The following is an 18481-nucleotide window of genomic DNA, read 5'->3' as shown; positions in this document are numbered from 1 at the left end:
GGTGTTCCCTCTGCTGTTTCCTGAAGTCCACAATCATCTCCTTAGTTTTGTTGACGTTGAGTGTGAGGTTATTTTCCTGACACCACACTCCGAGGGCCCTCACCTCCTCCCTGTAGGCCGTCTCGTCGTTGTTGGTAATCAAGCCTACCACTGTTGTGTCGTCCGCAAACTTGATGATTGAGTTGGAGGCGTGCGTGGCCACGCAGTCGTGGGTGAACTGTGAGTACAGGAGAGGGCTCAGAACGCACCCTTGTGGGGCCCCAGTGTTGAGGATCAGCGGGGAGGAGATGTTGATGCCTACCCTCACCACCTGGGGGCGGCCCGTCAGGAAGTCCAGTACCCAGTTGCACAGGGCGGGGTCGACACCCAGGGTCTCGAGCTTGATGACGAGCTTGGAGGGTACTCTGGTGTTGAATGCCGAGCTGTAGTCGATGAACAGCATTCTCACATAGGTATTCCTCTTGTCCAGATGGGTTAGGGCAGTGTGCAGTGTGGTTGAGATTGCATCGACAGTGGACCTATTGGGGCTGTATGCAATTTGGAGTGGGTCTAGGGTGTCAGTTAGGGTGGAGGTGATATGGTCCTTGACTAGTCTCTCAAAGCACTTCATGATGACGGAAGTGAGTGCTACGGGGCGGTAGTCGTTTAGCTCAGTTACCTTAGCTTTCTTGGGAACAGGAACAATGGTGGCCCTCTTGAAGCATGTGGGAACAGCAGACTGGTATAGGGATTGATTGAATATGTCCGTAAACACACCGGCCAGCTGGTCTGCGCATGCTCTGAGGGCGCGGCTGGGGATGCCGTCTGGGCCTGCAGCCTTGCGAGGGTTAACACGTTTAAATGTCTTACTCCCCTCGGCTGCAGTGAAGGAGAGACCGCATGTTTTCGTTGCAGGCCGTGTCAGTGGCACTGTATTGTCCTCAAAGCGGGCAAAAAATGTTATTTAGTCTGCCTGGGAGCAAGACATCCTGGTCCGTGACTGGGCTGGATTTCTTCTTGTAGTCCGTGATTGACTGTAGACCCTGCCACATGCCTCTTGTGTCTGAGCCGTTGAATTGAGATTCTACTTTGTCTCTGTACTGACACTTAGCTTGTTTGATAGCCTTGCGGAGGGAATAGCTGCACTGTTTGTATTCGGTCATGTTACCAGACACCTTGCCCTGATTAAAAGCAGTGGTTCGCGCTTTCAGTTCCACACGAATGCTGCCATCAATCCACGGTTTCTGGTTAGGGAATGTTTTAATCGTTGCTATGGGAACGACATCTTCAACGCACGTTCTAATGAACTCGCACACCGAATCAGCGTATTCGTCAATATTGTTATCTGACGCAATACGAAACATATCCCAGTCCACGTGATGGAAGCAGTCTTGGAGTGTGGAGTCAGCTTGGTCGGACCAGCGTTGGACAGACCTCAGCGTGGGAGCCTCTTGTTTTAGTTTCTGTCTGTAGGCAGGGATCAACAAAATGGAGTCGTGGTCAGCTTTTCCGAAAGGGGGGCGGGGCAGGGCCTTATATGCGTCGCGGAAGTTAAAGTGACCAGTGTTCGATGACTCTATGTACATAGGGCAGCAGCCTCTAAGGTTCTGGGCAGGGTACTGGGCGGAGGCCAGCAAGTGAAAGCTATTTAATAGCCAGTCTGATGGCCTGGAGACAGAAGCTGTTTTTTTCAGTCTCTCGGTCTCAGCTTCGATGCATCTTTACTGACCTCGCCTTGTTGGGTGGTAGCGTGGTGAACAGGCTTGAGTGGCTGAGGTCCCTGATGATCTTCTTGGCCTTCCTGTGACATCGGGTGCTGTAGGTTGTCATGGAGGGCAGGTAGTTTACCCCCCCCCCCCCCGGTGATGCGTTGAGCTGACCACACCACCCTCTGGAGAGCCCTGCCGTTGCAGGCGGTGCTGTTGCTGCACCAGGCGGCAATGCAGCCCGACAGGATGCTCTCAATGGTGCATCTGTACAAGTTCATGATGGTCCTAGGTGCCAAGACGAATTTCATCAGCTTCCTGAGGTTGAAGAGGCGCTGTTGCACCTTCTTCACCACGCGGTCTGTGTGAAGGGACCATTTCAAGTTTTCAATGATGTGCACACCAAGGAACTTGAAGCTTTTTACCCTCTACACTGTGGCTTCATTGATGTGGATGGGGGGGGGGGGGGTGCTCTCTCTACTGTCTTCTGAAGTCCAAGGTCAGCTCCTTCATTTTGTTGACGTTGAGGGAGAGGTTCATTTCCTGTCACCACTCCGGCAGGGCTTTCACCTCCTCTCTGATTGGCTATATAATTGTTGTTGGTAATCAGGCCTACCACTGTTGTGTCAGTACTATGGTGTTGAAGGCTGAGCTGTAGTCGATGAACAGCATTCTTCCATAGGTATTTCTCTTGTCCAGGTGGGATAGGACAGTGGATCTGTTGGGGCGATATGCAAATTGAAGTGGGTCTAGGGTGTCAGGTAAGGTGGAGGTGATATGATCCTTAATTAATCCCTCAAAGCATTTCATGATGACATAAGTGAGTGGGCATCTTTAAGCAAATTGGGCGAAGAAGGTGTTGAGCTTTTCTGGGAGCGAGGAGTCTGCGTCCCCTATGTGGCTGAGTACCTGCCACACACAGTACGTCTCATGTCTGAGCTATTGAATTGCAACACTTTGTCCCTGTGTTGTCGTTTTGCCCCTTTGATTGTCTTACTGAGGTCGTAGCTGGTCACCTTGTAGAAGTAGGTTAACTGGTCACCTTGTAGAAGTAGGTTAACTGGTCACCTTGTAGAAGTAGGTTAACTGGTCACCTTGTAGAAGTAGGTTAACTGGTCACCTTGTAGAAGTAGGATAACTGGTCACCTTGTAGAAGTAGGTTAACTGGTCACCTTGTAGAAGTAGGTTAACTGGTCACCTTGTAGAAGTAGGTTAACTGGTCACCTTGTAGAAGTAGGTTAACTGGTCACCTTGTAGAAGTAGGATAACTGGTCACCTTGTAGAAGTTGGATAACTGGTCACCTTGTAGAAGTAGGTTAACTGGTCTGCTGTGAGCAAATGTAGGAAAGTTGGCCATTTTGAGGATGTCTGATTTCTTATTGTCTAAGTATGAATGATAACAGTTCCTCACAGTATTTGAAAACTCTTCTACCCGTCAATAATCAGCAGGCCTCGGCGTGAAAGATCAAAATGTCACGCTCTGAGGATCCCACATACCCAGTTGAGACTTCATAAAATACCCGAACATATTTTCCTTTTTAGAAAAACAGCTGCGACTGTCCCAAGCTCACTGGAACGGGAAACTCTGAGGGTTCAGACTAGCTGAAACAATATTGCAAGTTTTCTAGCGACAGCTTGGGGTCAGACCTCATATATACAGTCATTGGGCCAGACACTCATCAGCAGGTTGATTTGAAAGGCTACAATGTTGCACTTCACTATCCAAGTCAAGACGGATTGAAAGGGATGCAGACAGGAGTGAGAGAGAAATCAATGTGATATTTGCAGTTCATGTATTCGTACTCATTAACCTAGTTATAGTCCCCCTGTTACATTAACCTAGTTATAGTCCCCCTGCTACATTAACCTAGTTATAGTCCCCTGTTACATTAACCTAGTTATAGTCCCCTGCTACATTAACCTAGTTATAGTCCCCTGTTACATTAACCTAGTTATAGTCCCCTGTTACATTAACCTAGTTATAGTCCCCTGCTACATTAACCTAGTTATAGTCCCCTGTTACATTAGACTAGTTATAGTCCCCTGTTACAATAACCTAGTTATAGTCCCCTGTTACATTAACCTAGTTATAGTCCCCTGTTACATTAACCTAGTTATAGTCCCCTGTTACATTAACCTAGTTATAGTCCCCTGTTACATTAACCTAGTTATAGTCCCCTGTTACATTAACTAGTTATAGTCCCCTGTTACATTAACCTAGTTATAGTCCCTGTTACATTAACCTAGTTATAGTCCCCTGTTACATTAACCTAGTTATAGTCCCCTGCTACATTAACCTAGTTATAGTCCCCTGTTACATTAGACTAGTTATAGTCCCCTGTTACAATAACCTAGTTATAGTCCCCCTGTTACATTAACCTAGTTATAGTCCCCCTGTTACATTAGACTAGTTATAGTCCCCCTGTTACATTAACCTAGTTATAGTCCCCCTGTTACATTAACCTAGTTATAGTCCCCCTGTTACATTAACCTAGTTATAGTCCCCTGCTACATTAGACTAGTTATAGTCCCCCTGTTACATTAACCTAGTTATAGTCCCCTGTTACATTAGACTAGTTATAGTCCCCCTGTTACATTAACCTAGTTATAGTCCCCCTGTTACATTAGACTAGTTATAGTCCCCCTGTTACATTAACCTAGTTATAGTCCCCCTGTTACATTAACCTAGTTATAGTCTCCCTACTACATTAACCTAGTTATAGTCCCCTGCTACATTAACCTAGTTATAGTCCCCCTGTTACATTAACCTAGTTATAGTCCCCCTGCTACATTAACCTAGTTATAGTCCCCCTGCTACATTAACCTAGTTATAGTCCCCTGCTACATTAACCTAGTTATAGTCCCCCTGCTACATTAACCTAGTTATAGTCCCCCTGCTACATTAACCTAGTTATAGTCCCCTGTTACATTAGACTAGTTATAGTCCCCTGCTACATTAGACTAGTTATAGTCCCCCTGTTACATTAACCTAGTTATAGTCCCCTGTTACATTAACCTAGTTATAGTCCCCTGCTACATTAACCTAGTTATAGTCCCCTGTTACATTAACCTAGTTATAGTCCCCTGTTACATTAACCTAGTTATAGTCCCCTGTTACATTAACCTAGTTATAGTCCCCTGCTACATTAACCTAGTTATAGTCCCCTGTTACATTAACCTAGTTATAGTCCCCTGCTACATTAACCTAGTTATAGTCCCCTGCTACATTAGACTAGTTATAGTCCCCTGTTACATTAACCTAGTTATAGTCCCCCTGTTACATTAACCTAGTTATAGTCCCCCTGTTACATTAACCTAGTTATAGTCCCCTGTTACATTAACCTAGTTATAGTCCCCTGTTACATTAACCTAGTTATAGTCCCCTGTTACATTAGACTAGTTATAGTCCCCCTGTTACAATAACCTAGTAAATGTCCCCCTGCTACATTGGCTATCTCGTAGTTCTTTAGCTGCCCTCACAGTGAATCATCTGTCAGATGCTGATTCTCCTGCATTAATAACATTTTTAACTCTGAGATTTGTATAATTTCTATTCAGATTTGTTTAATCACCCATGTGACAATGATTCTGACAAAACAAAACTCTATCATTAAAATGAAACTGTTCCACAAAAATGTACATATGAAAATCATAACTGGCACGCAGATCGGTAGAAATGGTAGGATACATTGTAAGCTGCCTTGAACTTGAAAGGAATAGAATGTTGTGATCGGAGTGCACATTTCTTTATGCTGCTTAATTAGAGAGAGAGAGAGAGAGAGAGAGAGACAGAGAGAGAGAGAGACAGAGAGAGAGAGAGAAAGAGAGAACCTGAGACGGAGCTGCATTTCGAGACAAAATGTCAAAAATATAAAACAATTAGAGAGTGCCATTTCCCCAAAGACCTCTCTGATGAGAATAGGCTACCCGTCCTGTTGGGGGAGGACGCAGAGAGCTGTGGGTTGGCAGCGCACTACATTGAAGACCTCTCTGATGAGAATAGGCTACCCGTCCTGTTGGGGGAGGATGCAGAGAGCTGTGGGTTGACAGCGCACTACATTGAAGACCTCTCTGATGAGAATAGGCTACCCGTCCTGTTGGGGGAGGACGCAGAGAGCTGTGGGTTGACAGCGCACTACATTGAAGACTTCTCTGATGAGAATAGGCTACCCGTCCTGTTGGGGGAGGACGCAGAGAGCTGTGGGTTGGCAGCGCACTACATTGAAGACCTCTCTGATGAGAATAGGCTACCCGTCCTGTTGGGGGAGGACGCAGAGAGCTGTGGGTTGGCAGCGCACTACATTGCTGCCTGCCATAAGGGACAGTGTCTGACAGACCCATCAACCTACACATGTCCTCTACTTATTGTTATTGTTCAAAGTTATATAGAAAAGAAAATATACAAAATAAGCAATATGTACATTATAACGTCATGCCAATAAAGCAAATTGAATTCAGAGACAGAGAGATAAAGACACAGAGAGATAAAGAGACAGAGAGAGAGAGAGAGACAGAGAGATAGAGAGAGAAACAGAGAGATAAAGAGAGACAGAGATAGAGAGACACAGAGAGAGAGAGAGGGAGACAGAGAGAGAAAGAGAGGTAGAGAGAAAGAGAGAGAGACTGAGAGAAACAGAGAGAGAGAGAGAGAGAGAGAGAGAGAGAGAAAGAGAGAGAGAGAGAGAAGAGAAAGAGAAAGAGAGACTGAGAGAAGCAGAGAGAGAGAGAGAGAGAGAGAGAGAAGCAGAGAGAGAGAGAGAGAGAGACAGAGAGAGAGAGAGAGAGAGATTGAGAGAGACAGAGAGAGAGAGAGAGAGAGATTGAGAGAAACAGAGAGAGAGACAGAGAGAGAGAGAGAGAGAGAGAGATTGAGAGAAACAGAGAGACAGAGAGAGAGAGAGAGAGAGAGATTGAGAGAAGCAGAGAAAGAGAGAAAGAGAGAGAGACTGAGAGAAACAGAGAGAGAGAGAGAGAGAGAGAGAAAATAGAGAGAGAGAGAGAGAGAGAGAGAGAGAGAGAGAGAAACAGAGAGAGAGAGAGAGAAAGATTGAGAGAAACAGAGAGAGAGAGAGAGAGAGAGACTGAGATAAACAGAGAGAGAGAGTGAGAGAAACAGAGAGAGAGAGAGAGACTGAGAGAGATTTATAAGGAGAGTGACAACTCAAACTAAACTATCTGTCTTCATCAGAGTGTCTGACTGCAAAACCCCCACAACTGAATAGATAAGAGCCTATTATGAGCGCACCGCTTTACAAAACAGAGTTTTCTATGCTGAATGGGGCCCATATATAAATATCCAATGTTGTCTCTCTCCCGCCAATCCCATGATCATTTATATAAAAAATGCAATGGAATTTTTATTTATTTAATGCAACAATGGTATATTCTTTCAGTTTGACCATCTTTACCACCAGTCCGCACTTAATTATGAAACAAACCCCTCTTCCTCTCTTTTCTCCGGAGAGTTATTTTTTTCCTGCTTGCGTGATGGACGGAGTACCCTGCTGGCTGAATGGATGGGGACCGGAGCAATTCCTGATGCCTCTCTGGAAGGAGATCCTCGCCCTGAGCTTGACTTTATTGTCCAGGGACTGAACTTGTAATTTACTCTGAAGGGGTGGATGGTATGGCACGTCTCCTGAGTCTGACGAGGATCCCAACTACTACCTCGTGTCCGACGTCTGCGTTAATATTTACTACAGGATCAGGGAGGTATCTTTAATATTCAAAAATATATTACCAGCTGTAGCTAAAAAATACAAGAAACTTTCTGAGCAAATAATGTAAAATATAAATAAAATAAAAAACTATCAGAAAACTATCAGAAAAAAATACAAAAAGTTTTCTAGGAGCTAGTGATTCTAAATAAGAAAATAAAATAAATAAAAAGACGTAAAGTTTATTTCCTCAGCCTTACAGATAAAAAGACCTGGTCCCATCAGTGGTAGCATATATACCCCAATTTGGGTGACGTCCTCTGTCTGTCTAAACATGACATCTTTATTGCTAAGCAGGAAGTGATGCGGGCAATCAACTGTTCCTTCTCCTTTAATGTGACCTGACCTCGTGACCTCAACCCCCCCCCCTCCCCCTCCCCATTCCTCACAAAAAAAACACATCTCTCCATCAGTACCTGCCAACATGTGATGGCCTTTCCTTCACTCAATACATTCCAAGCTTATTTACCTCCACTATATACATTTCTCCTACAGATACCCATTAATTAACTTCTGGTGTAGAAACCAGCAGTCAACCGGCAGTCAATATTTCCATAGAATACCTGATAATTAGCAAATATTATTAGTCAGAACTCATCACTAGAAAAACAAGTAACTGTCTGTTTTGAATCAACCTGGTCAAAATCTTAGTTCATGGAAAAATGTCTAAAATGCTAAAAATGTCAAATGCCACCTACTGTATGATGTGTGTGTGTGTGTGTGTGTGTGTGTGTGTGTGTGTGTGTGTGTGTGTGTGTGTGTGTGTGTGTGTGTGTGTGTGTGTGTGTGTAATGAGTTTGCAAGTGTGTCTATGTGCATTTTTAGTCATGTCTTTGAGAGGACATTTTAAACATATTATGCTTCACCGTAGGGATGGTGCATGCTGGGAGTTTTTGGTGCATGCTGGGAATTGTATGGTTTCCTCCAGACCTGACTTTTGGCATTCAGGCCAAAGAGTTCAATCCAGATTTCATCAGACCAGAGTATCTTGATTCTCAAGGTAAAACTCCAAGTGGGCCGTCATGTCATGTGCCTTTTACTGAGGAGTGGCTTCTGTCTGGCCACTCTACCATAAAGGCCTGATTGGTGGAGTGCTGCAGAGACGGTTGTCCTTCTGGAAGGTTCTCCCATCTCCGCAAAGAAACTCTGGAGTTCTGTCAGAGTGACCATCGGGTTCTTGGTCACCTCCCTGACCAAGGCCCTTCTCCCCTAATTGCTCAGTTTGGCCAGGCGGCCAGCTCTAGGAAGAGTCTTTGTGGTTCCACACTTCTTCCCTTTAAGAATGATGGAGGCACCTGTGTTCTTGGGGACATTTTTTGGTACCCTTCCCCAGATCTGTGCCTCGACACAATCATGTCTCGGAGCTCTACGGACAATTCCCTCTAGCTTATGGCTTGGTTTTTGCTCTGACATGCACTGTCAACGGTGGGACCTTTATATAGACAGGTGTGTGCCTTTCCAAATCATGTCCAATCAATTGAATTTACCACAGGTGGACTCCAATCAAGTTGTAGAAACATCTCAAGGATGATCAACGGAAGCAGGATGCATCTGATCTCAATTTTGAGTCTCATTTGAGTCTCATATGAAAGGGTCTGAATTATGTAAATATATATTTATATAATCTATAAATTTAATCTAAAAACCTGTTTTCACTTTGTGATTTTTGATAGATTTTGATTATTTATTGATTTGTATTCATGAGGATTTTTTTTAATGACTAAAGCCATTTTAGAATAAGGCTGTAACACAACACAATGTGTAAAAAGGGGTTTAAATACTTTGTGAATGTGTTGTATAATCCACACAATAATCCACATTTCCTGTTGCTGTAGGATTATTTTCCTGCTGTTGCAAACTGGCTCAAATTAATATCCTACACCTGTATCGTTATCCTCCTCTATCTCTGACACACACACACACACACACACACACACACACACACACACACACACACACACACACACACACACACACACACACACACACACACACACACACACACACACACAACACACACACACACACACACACACACACACACACACACACACACACACACACACACTAACACACACACACACACACACACACACACACACACACACACACACACACACACACACTAACACACACACACACACACCTAGCTTGCTAATGGTATTATTTTTGTATTGTGCTCAGATCCCTTCTTTAATTTGGCAAACGGAGGGATGTGAGGAGAGGGATTAGATGGGTTTATTACCCTGGGTAGAGAGAAAGAGAGAGAGAGAGAGAGAGAGAGAGAGAGAGAGAGAGAGAGAGAGAGAGAGAGAGAGAGAGAGAGAGAGAGAGAAAAGGAATAACTCACTCTGGTTCTAAGTCGTGTGTGTAGTAGGCAAAGAGACAAGCACATGCACGTACCAACGAGATCAACTACTAGAGATGTGACCCACTTACACACAAGCACACACAAACACACACACACGCACACACACACACACATGCACATATGCACACACACATGCACAGGCGTTCTGTGATTGTATATTCAGTTTTGTATTAGCTGCCTCCTCTCCTCTCCTCTCCTCTCCTCTCCCTCACCTCTCCTCTCCTCTCTCCTCTCCTCTCATTCACTCCCTCTCCTCTCCTCTCCTCTCCTCTCCTCTCCTCTCCCTCTCCTCTCCTCTCCTTCTTCACCCCTCCTCCCTCTCCTCTCCTCTCATTCATTCTCCTCTCTCCTCTCCTCTCCTCTCCTCCCTCTCTCCTCTCCTTCCTACCTATCCTCCTCTCCTCTCCCTCCTCTCCTCTCTCTCATTCATTCTCCTCTCCTCTCCTCTCCTCTCCTCTCCTCTCCTCCTCTCCTCTCCCTCTCCCTCCTCTCCTCTCCTCTCCTCTCCTATCCTATCCTCTCCTCACCTCCTCCTCTCCTCTCCTCCTCCTCTCATTCATTCATTCTCTCTCTCCTCTCCCCTCTCCTCTCCTCTCCTCTCCTCTCCTCTCCTCCTCCTCCTCTCTCCTCTCCTCTCCTCTCCTCTCCTCACCTCTCCTCTCCTCTCCTCTCCTCGCCTCACCCCTCCTCTCTGTCTCTCTTTTTCTTCTTACCATTTTGTAACCTATCCCTACAAGGTGACTCTCCTGTGGGTTTCTGTGATTTAATTGATATATTTTTTTTAAACTAACATGTATTGAAACTCCCCCTCCATCCCACTCCTCCCCCTCCATCCCACTCCTCCCCCTCCTCAAGGTGAGCCGTCGTTAGGGTTCCGTGACGTCCTGCTCCGTGAGGGTCCAGAGGGCTTTGCCAAGGCAGTGAGAGCCCACTCTGGTCTACTGCTCATGGACACCACCTTCAGGGACGCCCACCAGGTAGGTAACATAGAGGTTAAAGGTTAGAGGTTAGAGGTTAGAGGCCACCCTGGTCTACTGCTTATGGAATGAACACCACCTTCAGGGACGCCCACCAGGTAGGTAACATAGAGGTTAAAGGTTAGAGGTTAGAGCCCACCCTGGCCTACTGCTCAAGGACACCACCTTCAGGGACGCCCACCAGGTAGGTAACATAGAGGTTAGAGGTTAGAGGTTAGAGCCCACTCGGGTCTACTGCTCATGGACACCCACCTGGTAGGTAAAATAGAGGTTAGAGGTTAGAGGTTAGAGCCCACCCTGGTCTACTGTTCATGGACACCCACCTGGTAGGTAACACTGTAGATCCAAGATTGGGCCCAGACGCATAGAAACGTACGCACACAGACATCGGTGGAAGGTATCAGGGCTGCACTATGGATCCCAGATGGTAGTTGGATTGTAGGTAGCCTAGATGGTTAGAGCAGTGGGCCAGCAACCGGAGGGTTGTCGGTTCAAATCCCAACATTTCGTGCAGAGTGAGATGACGCCGTAGATGCAAGGCACTTCACCTCTTCAACTGTAATCTTCTTCTTCCTGGTCAACAGTCCCTCCTGGCCACCAGGGTGCGAACTCACGACCTGAAGAAGATAGCACCTTACGTATCACATAACTTCAACAACCTGTTCAGCCTGGAGAACTGGGGAGGTGAGACTGTCTTTATCTGTCTTTTACTGTCTCTGTCTACCTGTTCTCTCTCTCTCTCTCTCTCCTCTCTCTCTCTCTCTCTCTCTCTCTCTCTCTCTCTCTCTCTGTCTACCTGTTCTCTCTCTCTCTCTCTCCCTCTCTCTCTCTCTCTCTCTCTCTCTCTCTGTCTACCTGTTCTCTCTCTCTCTCTGTCTCTCTCTCCCTCTCTCTGTCTACCTGTTCTCACTCTCTCTCTCTGTCTACCTGTTCTCTCTCTCTCTCTACCTGTTCTCTCTCTCTCCTCTCTCTCTCTCTCTCTCTCTCTCTCTCTCTGTCTACCTGTTCTCTCTCTCTCTCTCTCTCTCTCTCTCTGTCTACCTGTTCTCTCTCTCTCTCTCTCTCTCTCTCTGTCTACCTGTTCTCTCTCTCTCTCTGTCTACCTGTTCTCTCTCTCTGTCTACCTGTTCTCTCTCTCTCTCTCTCTCTCTGTCTACCTGTTCTCTCTCTCTCTCGCTCCCTCTCTGTCTACCTGTTCTCTCTCTCTCTCGCTCTCTCTCTGTCTACCTGTTCTCTCTCTCTCTCTGTCTACCTGTTCTCTCTCTCTCTCTCTCTCTCTCTCTCTCTGTCTACCTGTTCTCTCTCTCTCTCTCTGTCTACCTGTTCTCTCTCTCTCTCTGTCTACCTGTTCTCTCTCTCTCTCTCTCGCTCTCTCTCTGTCTACCTGTTCTCTCTCTCTCTCTGTCTACCTGTTCTCTCTCTCTGTCTACCTGTTCTCTCTCTCTCTCTCTCTGTCTACCTGTTCTCTCTCTCTCTCTCTGTCTACCTGTTCTCTCTCTCTCTCTGTCTACCTGTTCTCTCTCTCTCTCTGTCTACCTGTTCTCTCTCTCTCTCTTCCTCTCTCTGTCTACCTGTTCTCTCTCTCTCTCTCTCTCTCTCTGTCTACCTGTTCTCTCTCTCTCTCTCTCTCTCTCTCTGTCTACCTGTTCTCTCTCTCTGTCTCTCTCTCTCTGTCTACCTGTTCTCTCTCTCTCTCTCTCTCTGTCTACCATTTCTCTCTCCCTGTCTACCTGTTCTCTCTCTCTATCTCTCTCTCTCTGTCTCTCTCTCTCTGTCTCTCTCTCTCTCTCTGCCTCTCTGTCTCTCTGTCTCTCTCCCTGTCTCTATCTCTATCTCTGTCTCTCTGTCTCTCTGGGAGTGTTAGGTGCATGCTGGGAGTTATGAGTATATTTTTGAGTGTGAGTATGTTTTCTTGGTGGTTTCCATTTTTGCTGATGATGATGCATGATTAAGGTTATCATTATTTTTATTTATTTGATGTGGTAGAATGAAGTATATTGTTTTTCGTGTCGAAGTTACCCTGAGTTTGGCGGGGGTGGCGGCCCACATGGGGACGTCGTCCCTGTCACTTTGGCACGGTTTTAGTTGAGTTACTGAAGCTACTGTAACGGTGGAGGAGTTTCTGGTCGTCGTATGAGAGGAGGTAGGATACGAGAATGTTGCTTATGCATCACGGATTAATAAAGTGGTGGTGGTCTTGTAGATCGTATGGTTGAGCATGGTGTACTTCTTAAAGAAGAGGGTCTTGTTGATCGGATGGTTGAGCGTGGTGTACTTCTTAAAGAAGAGTGTCTTGTTGATCGTATGGTTGAGCGTGGTGTACTTCTTAAAGAAGAGTGTCTTGTTGATCGTATGGTTGAGCGTGGTGTACTTCTTAAAGAAGAGTGTCTTGTTGATCGTATGGTGAGCATGGTGTACTTCTTAAAGAAGAGCGTCTTGTTGATCGTATGGTTGAGCGTGGTGTACTTCTTAAAGAAGAGTGTCTTGTTGATCGTATGGTTGAGCGTGGTGTACTTCTTAAAGAAGAGCGTCTTGTTGATCGTATGGTTGAGCGTGGTGTACTTCTTAAAGAAGAGTGTCTTGTTGATCGTATGGTTGAGCGTGGTGTACTTCTTAAAGAAGAGCGTCTTGTTGATCGTATGGTTGAGCGTGGTGTACTTCTTAAAGAAGAGCGTCTTGTTGATCGTATGGTTGAGCATTGTGTACTTCTTAATGTTTATTCAAGTTATGCCACTTATTTCTCCGTCAACAAGGGTAACAATTTAGAATGTACCTCCGTTTATTCCCAATCAGCTGTTGGAGCGCGAGTTATTGGGATTTGGGAAGTTTGCAAGTTCAATTAAAATTGTCCCGTTGGGTTACAAACAACCAGCTCTGAAACAGGTAATGTTGTTTCAAACAACCAGCTCTGAAACAGGTCATGTCGTTTCAAACACCCAGCTCTGAAACAGGTCATGTCGTTTCAAACACCCGGCTCTGAAACAGGTCATGTCGTTTCAAACACCCAGCTTTGAAACAGGTCATGTCGTTTCAAACACCCGGCTCTGAAACAGGTCATGTCGTTTCAAACACCCGGCTCTGAAACAGGTCATGTTGTTTCAAACACCCGGCTCTGAAACAGGTCATGTCGTTTCAAACACCCGGCTCTGAAACAGGTCATGTTATTTCGGCGACAGGTGTTTATGTTTTGGGACTCACCGGAGCAGACTTTAGAGTTATCGCTTAAAATCTAGTATGACAAAAGACTGTATATGGTTCATGCTAGTACGGGTAGTCAACGGTGTTCTGAGTTTGGTGATGTTGGCCTTAAGCGACATGCTTTCCCGAAAAGGGAGAAGGTGGAGGGGGGGGGGGGGGCGCAGGGGTCCTCGTAACGCCTGGGCCCATCGATGTAGAGAGAGGTGGGCCTCGTAACGCCTGGGCCCACTGATGTAGAGAGAGCTGGGCCTCGTAACGCCTGGGCCCACTGATGTAGAGAGAGGTGGGCCTCGTAACGCCTGGGCCCACTGATGTAGAGGGAGCTGGGCCTCGTAACACCTGGGCCCACTGATGTAGGGAGAGGTGGGCCTCGTAATGCCTGGACGCACTGATGTAGGGAGAGGTGGGCCTCGTAACGCCTGGGCCCACTTATGTAGGGAGAGGTGGGCCTCGTAACGCCTGGGCCCACTGATGTAGGGAGAGGTGGGCCTCGTAACACCTGGGCCCACTGATGTAGGGAGAGGTAGGCCTCGTAACGCCTGGGCCCACTGATGTAGGGAGAGGTAGGCCTCGTAACACCTGGGCCCACTGATGTAGGGAGAGGTAGGCCTCGTAACGCCTGGGCCCACTGATGTAGGGAGAGATGGGCCTCGTAACACCTGGGCCCACTGATGTAGGGAGAGGTAGGCCTCGTAACGCCTGGGCCCACTGATGTAGGGAGAGGTGGACCGACAGGGGTAGAGCCGTCACAAGCACCTGTTGCTGAGGAACAATTTATCCGTGATGAGGGCACAGAGTTGCAACTTGTATTAGAGGGAAATGTTATGCAGCAGAAAAATATTGTTGTAGAAGGTAAGGATGTATCTGAAGAGCCAGTTCCTCAGACTGGTGAGGAGGTGCCCAGTATGAGTAATGGGGTACAGGAGGGGGTTCAGGTGGAGCTAGTCTCTCAGGTAGTGGAGGAGGTGCCCGGTACGAGGGAGGAGTGGGGATTGTTGAGAGGGATGTGACTGAGGGGAGTCAGGGGTCTGTGTCCTCAGTTGAGGTGAGGGGAGTCAGGGGTCTGTGGCCTCAGTTGAGGTGAGGGGAGTCAGGGGTCTGTGGCCTCAGTTGAGGTGAGGGGAGTCAGGGGTCTGTGGCCTCAGTTGAGGTGAGGGGAGTCAGGGGTCTGTGGTCTCAGTTGAGGTGAGGGGAGTCAGGGGTCTGGGGCCTCAGTTGAGGTGAGGGAGTCAGGGGTCTGTGGCCTCAGTTGAGGTGTGGGGAGTCAGGGGTCTGTGGCCTCAGTTGAGGTGGGAGTCAGGGGTCTGTGGCCTGAGGGTGGGGAGTCAGGGGTCTGTGGCCTCAGTTGAGGTGAGGGGAGTCAGGGGTCTGTGGCCTCAGTTGAGGTGAAGGGGAGTCAGGGGTCTGTGGCCTCAGTTGAGGTGAGGGGAGTCAGGGGTCTGGGGCCTCAGTTGAGGTGAGGGGAGTCAGGGGTCTGTGGCCTCAGTTGAGGTGAGGGGAGTCAGGGGTCTGGGTCCTCAGTTGAGGTGAGGGGAGTCAGGGGTCTGTGGCCTCAGTTGAGGTGAGGGGAGTCAGGGGTCTGTGGCCTCAGTTGAGGAGGAGTCAGGGGTCTGTGGCCTCAGTTGAGGATATGGGGAGTCATCTGTGGCCTCAGTTGAGGTGAGGGGAGTCAGGGGTCTGTGGCCTCAGTTGAGGTGAGGGGAGTCAGGGGATAAATGTGATCCAGTTGAGGTGAGGGGAGTCAAAATCTGTCAAATCAGTTGAGGTGAGGGGAGTCAGGGGTCTGTGGTCTCAGTTGAGGTGAGGGGAGTCAAGGGGGGGGCCTCAGTTGAGGGGGAGGGACAGGAATGAGGGAGTCAGGTCTGTGTCCTCAGTTGAGGGGAGGGAGTCAGGAATAGTGGCCTCAGTTGGACAGGAATGGGAGTCAGGGGAGGGACAGGAGGGAGTCAGGGGGTCGTGGCCTCAGTTGAATGAGGGGAGTCAGGAATAGTTGAGGTGAGGGGAGTCAGGAAGTTGAGGAGGGGGAGTCAGGAATCTGTGGGGAGGGGGACAGGAATAAGAGGGGAGGGACAGGAGGAAGAGGGGGAGGGACAGGAATAAGGAGGGAGGGAGGACAGGAATAAGAAAAATGAGGTTGACTTCTCAGGAGATACAATCTAGTGATGAGGATAATTGGTTGACTTCTGTGAAAACTGTCAATGAGGTGAACTTAAGAGAGGAGATAGGGTGACAGGAATAAGAGGTGGACAGGAATACATAGTGGGAGGGACAGGAATAGGAGGGGGGACAGGAGATACAGAGGAGGGAGGAATAAGAGGGGAGGGACAGGAATAAGAGGGGGAGGGACAGGAATAAGAGGGGGAGGGACAGGAATAAGAAAAATGAGGTTGACTTCTACAGGAGATACATAGTGATGAGGATAATTAGGTTGACTTCTAGTGATGAGACTAATGAGGTGGACTTCTACAGGAGATACATAGTGATGAGGATAATGAGGTTGACTTCTACAGGAGATACATAGTGATGAGGATAATGAGGTGGACTTCTACAGGAGATACATAGTGATGAGACTAATGAGGTGGACTTCTACAGGAGATACATAGTGATGAGACTAATGAGGTGGACTTCTACAGGAGATACATAGTGATGAGGATAATGAGGTTGACTTCTACAGGAGATACATTGTGATGAGGATAATGAGGTGGACTGGGGTAGGTGGTGGGAGGGGCAGTTGTTAATGAAGTCATGGTTGGAAGGTTAGACAGGAAGTATGTATCTGATCACTACTGTAGTAGGGTTGGAAGGTTAGACAGGTGGTATGTATCTGATCACTACTGTAGTAGGGTTGGAAGGTTAGACAGGTGGTATGTATCTGATCACTACTGTAGTAGGGTTGGAAGGTTAGACAGGTTGTATGTATCTGATCACTACTGTAGTAGGGTTGGAAGGTTAGACAGGTGGTATGTATCTGATCACTACTGTAGTAGGGTTGGAAGGTTAGACAGGTTGTATGTATCTGATCTCTACTGTAGTAGGGTTGGAAGGTTAGACAGGTTGTATGTATCTGATCACTACTGTAGTAGGGTTGGAAGGTTAGACAGGTTGTATGTATCTGATCACTACTGTAGTAGGGTTGGAAGGTTAGACAGGTGGTATGTATCTGATCACTACTCTAGTAGGGTTGGAAGGTTAGACATTACTCCTGTGGGTTTATCTGATCACCATAACGTGTCTGTTGATATTCACTTGTCCTGTCCATGAAGGTTTAATGTTAAATTGTTACGTCATGTTTTGTGAAAAGAGTTTGTTGTTTTGGGAAAAAAATGTAGAGTTATTAGATGGAACTTGGAGTCCTTGAGACGATGTTGGGAGGTTGGGAAGTGATGAGACTAATGAGGTTGACTTCTACAGCCCAAATATGTGTGTTTTGTCAACAGTATACTGCTGGAGCATTGTGAGTCTCTGTGTGCTAAACAGTTGTTACAAAGTTGGGCCCTGAGCAGAGAGTTGCCTTGGACTCTGACTTCACCCTGCGGGAAGCTGTCCACAGCAGTTACACAGCTCTCATCAGGCCGAGCCCCTGGCATCGATGGTTTACCATCTGAGTTTTATAAGCACTTTTAGGCTGTTACCATCTGATAGGATCCGCTTGGTTATAAGCACTTTTTCAGATAGGGTCTGGTTGGGGGGCTTCAGATAGGATCCACTCCACGGTTACCAGGGGTGCTTCAGATAGGATCCACTCCACGGTTACCAGGGGGGCTTCAGATAGGGTCCGCTCCATGGTTCCACGGTTACCAGGGGGATTCAGATAGGATCCACTTACCACGGTTACCAGGGGTGCTTCAGATTACCAGGGGATTCAGATAGGATCCACTCCACGGTTACCAGGGGGCAGATTCCGATAGGGATCCGCTCCATGGTTACCAGGGGGCTGGTCCGCTACCAGGGGGATTCAGATAGGATCCACTCCACGGTTACCAGATAGGATTTACAGATAGATAGGATCCGCTCCATGGTTACCAGGGGGATTCAGATAGGATCCACTCCACGGTTACCAGGGGGATTCAGATAGGATCCGCTCCATGGTTACCAGGGGGGATTCAGTGGGGCAGAGATGGGATGATCCGGGGGGGCTCCAGACTTCAGATTTTTTCAGGGACTCTGATGTCTTTCAAAAGTATAACTGGAAGGGTGCAGTGGAGAAGGTGTGTGTCAGATTGTCAAGGTGGAAATGGGTGCTACAACAGCTGTCTTAAAGGGGAAGGGTGCTTGTAGCTAATCATCTAGCTGCCTCTACCCTGTGGCACAGACTAATGATTTTACAGCCACCGAGGGGTCAGATACAAGAGCTTCACAGGACCCTTGTTCATTTCTTCTGGTCTGGACCAGATTGGATTAAAGCTCCGTGTCTGCCACTGCACGAGGACAAGGCCTGGTGGACATTTCCTCCAGGATCATGGCTTTCCAGCTTCAAGCAGCCCAGAGACTGTTGTACAGTGACGGTTCTAGCTGGGTCGACACAGCCTACAC

General features: G+C 47.4%; 1 protein-coding gene across 1 annotated transcript in view; it reads left to right on the top strand.

Annotated features, from left to right (window-relative positions):
• LOC115124437 (pyruvate carboxylase, mitochondrial-like) overlaps positions 1 to 18481 on the top strand; it is a 671386-nt gene that overhangs the window by 551095 nt on the left and 101810 nt on the right. The window contains exons 15-16 of the mRNA XM_065025223.1: positions 10629 to 10750; positions 11335 to 11434. Coding sequence (XP_064881295.1) covers positions 10629 to 10750; positions 11335 to 11434 — 222 coding nt within the window. The remainder of the gene's footprint in view (positions 1 to 10628; positions 10751 to 11334; positions 11435 to 18481) is intronic.

The sequence above is a fragment of the Oncorhynchus nerka genome, linkage group LG12, assembly GCF_034236695.1.
Source record: "Oncorhynchus nerka isolate Pitt River linkage group LG12, Oner_Uvic_2.0, whole genome shotgun sequence".
Lineage (NCBI taxonomy): Eukaryota > Metazoa > Chordata > Actinopteri > Salmoniformes > Salmonidae > Oncorhynchus > Oncorhynchus nerka.
Note: the sequence above shows the minus strand (reverse complement) of the source record. Positions and strands in the feature narration are given on the sequence as shown.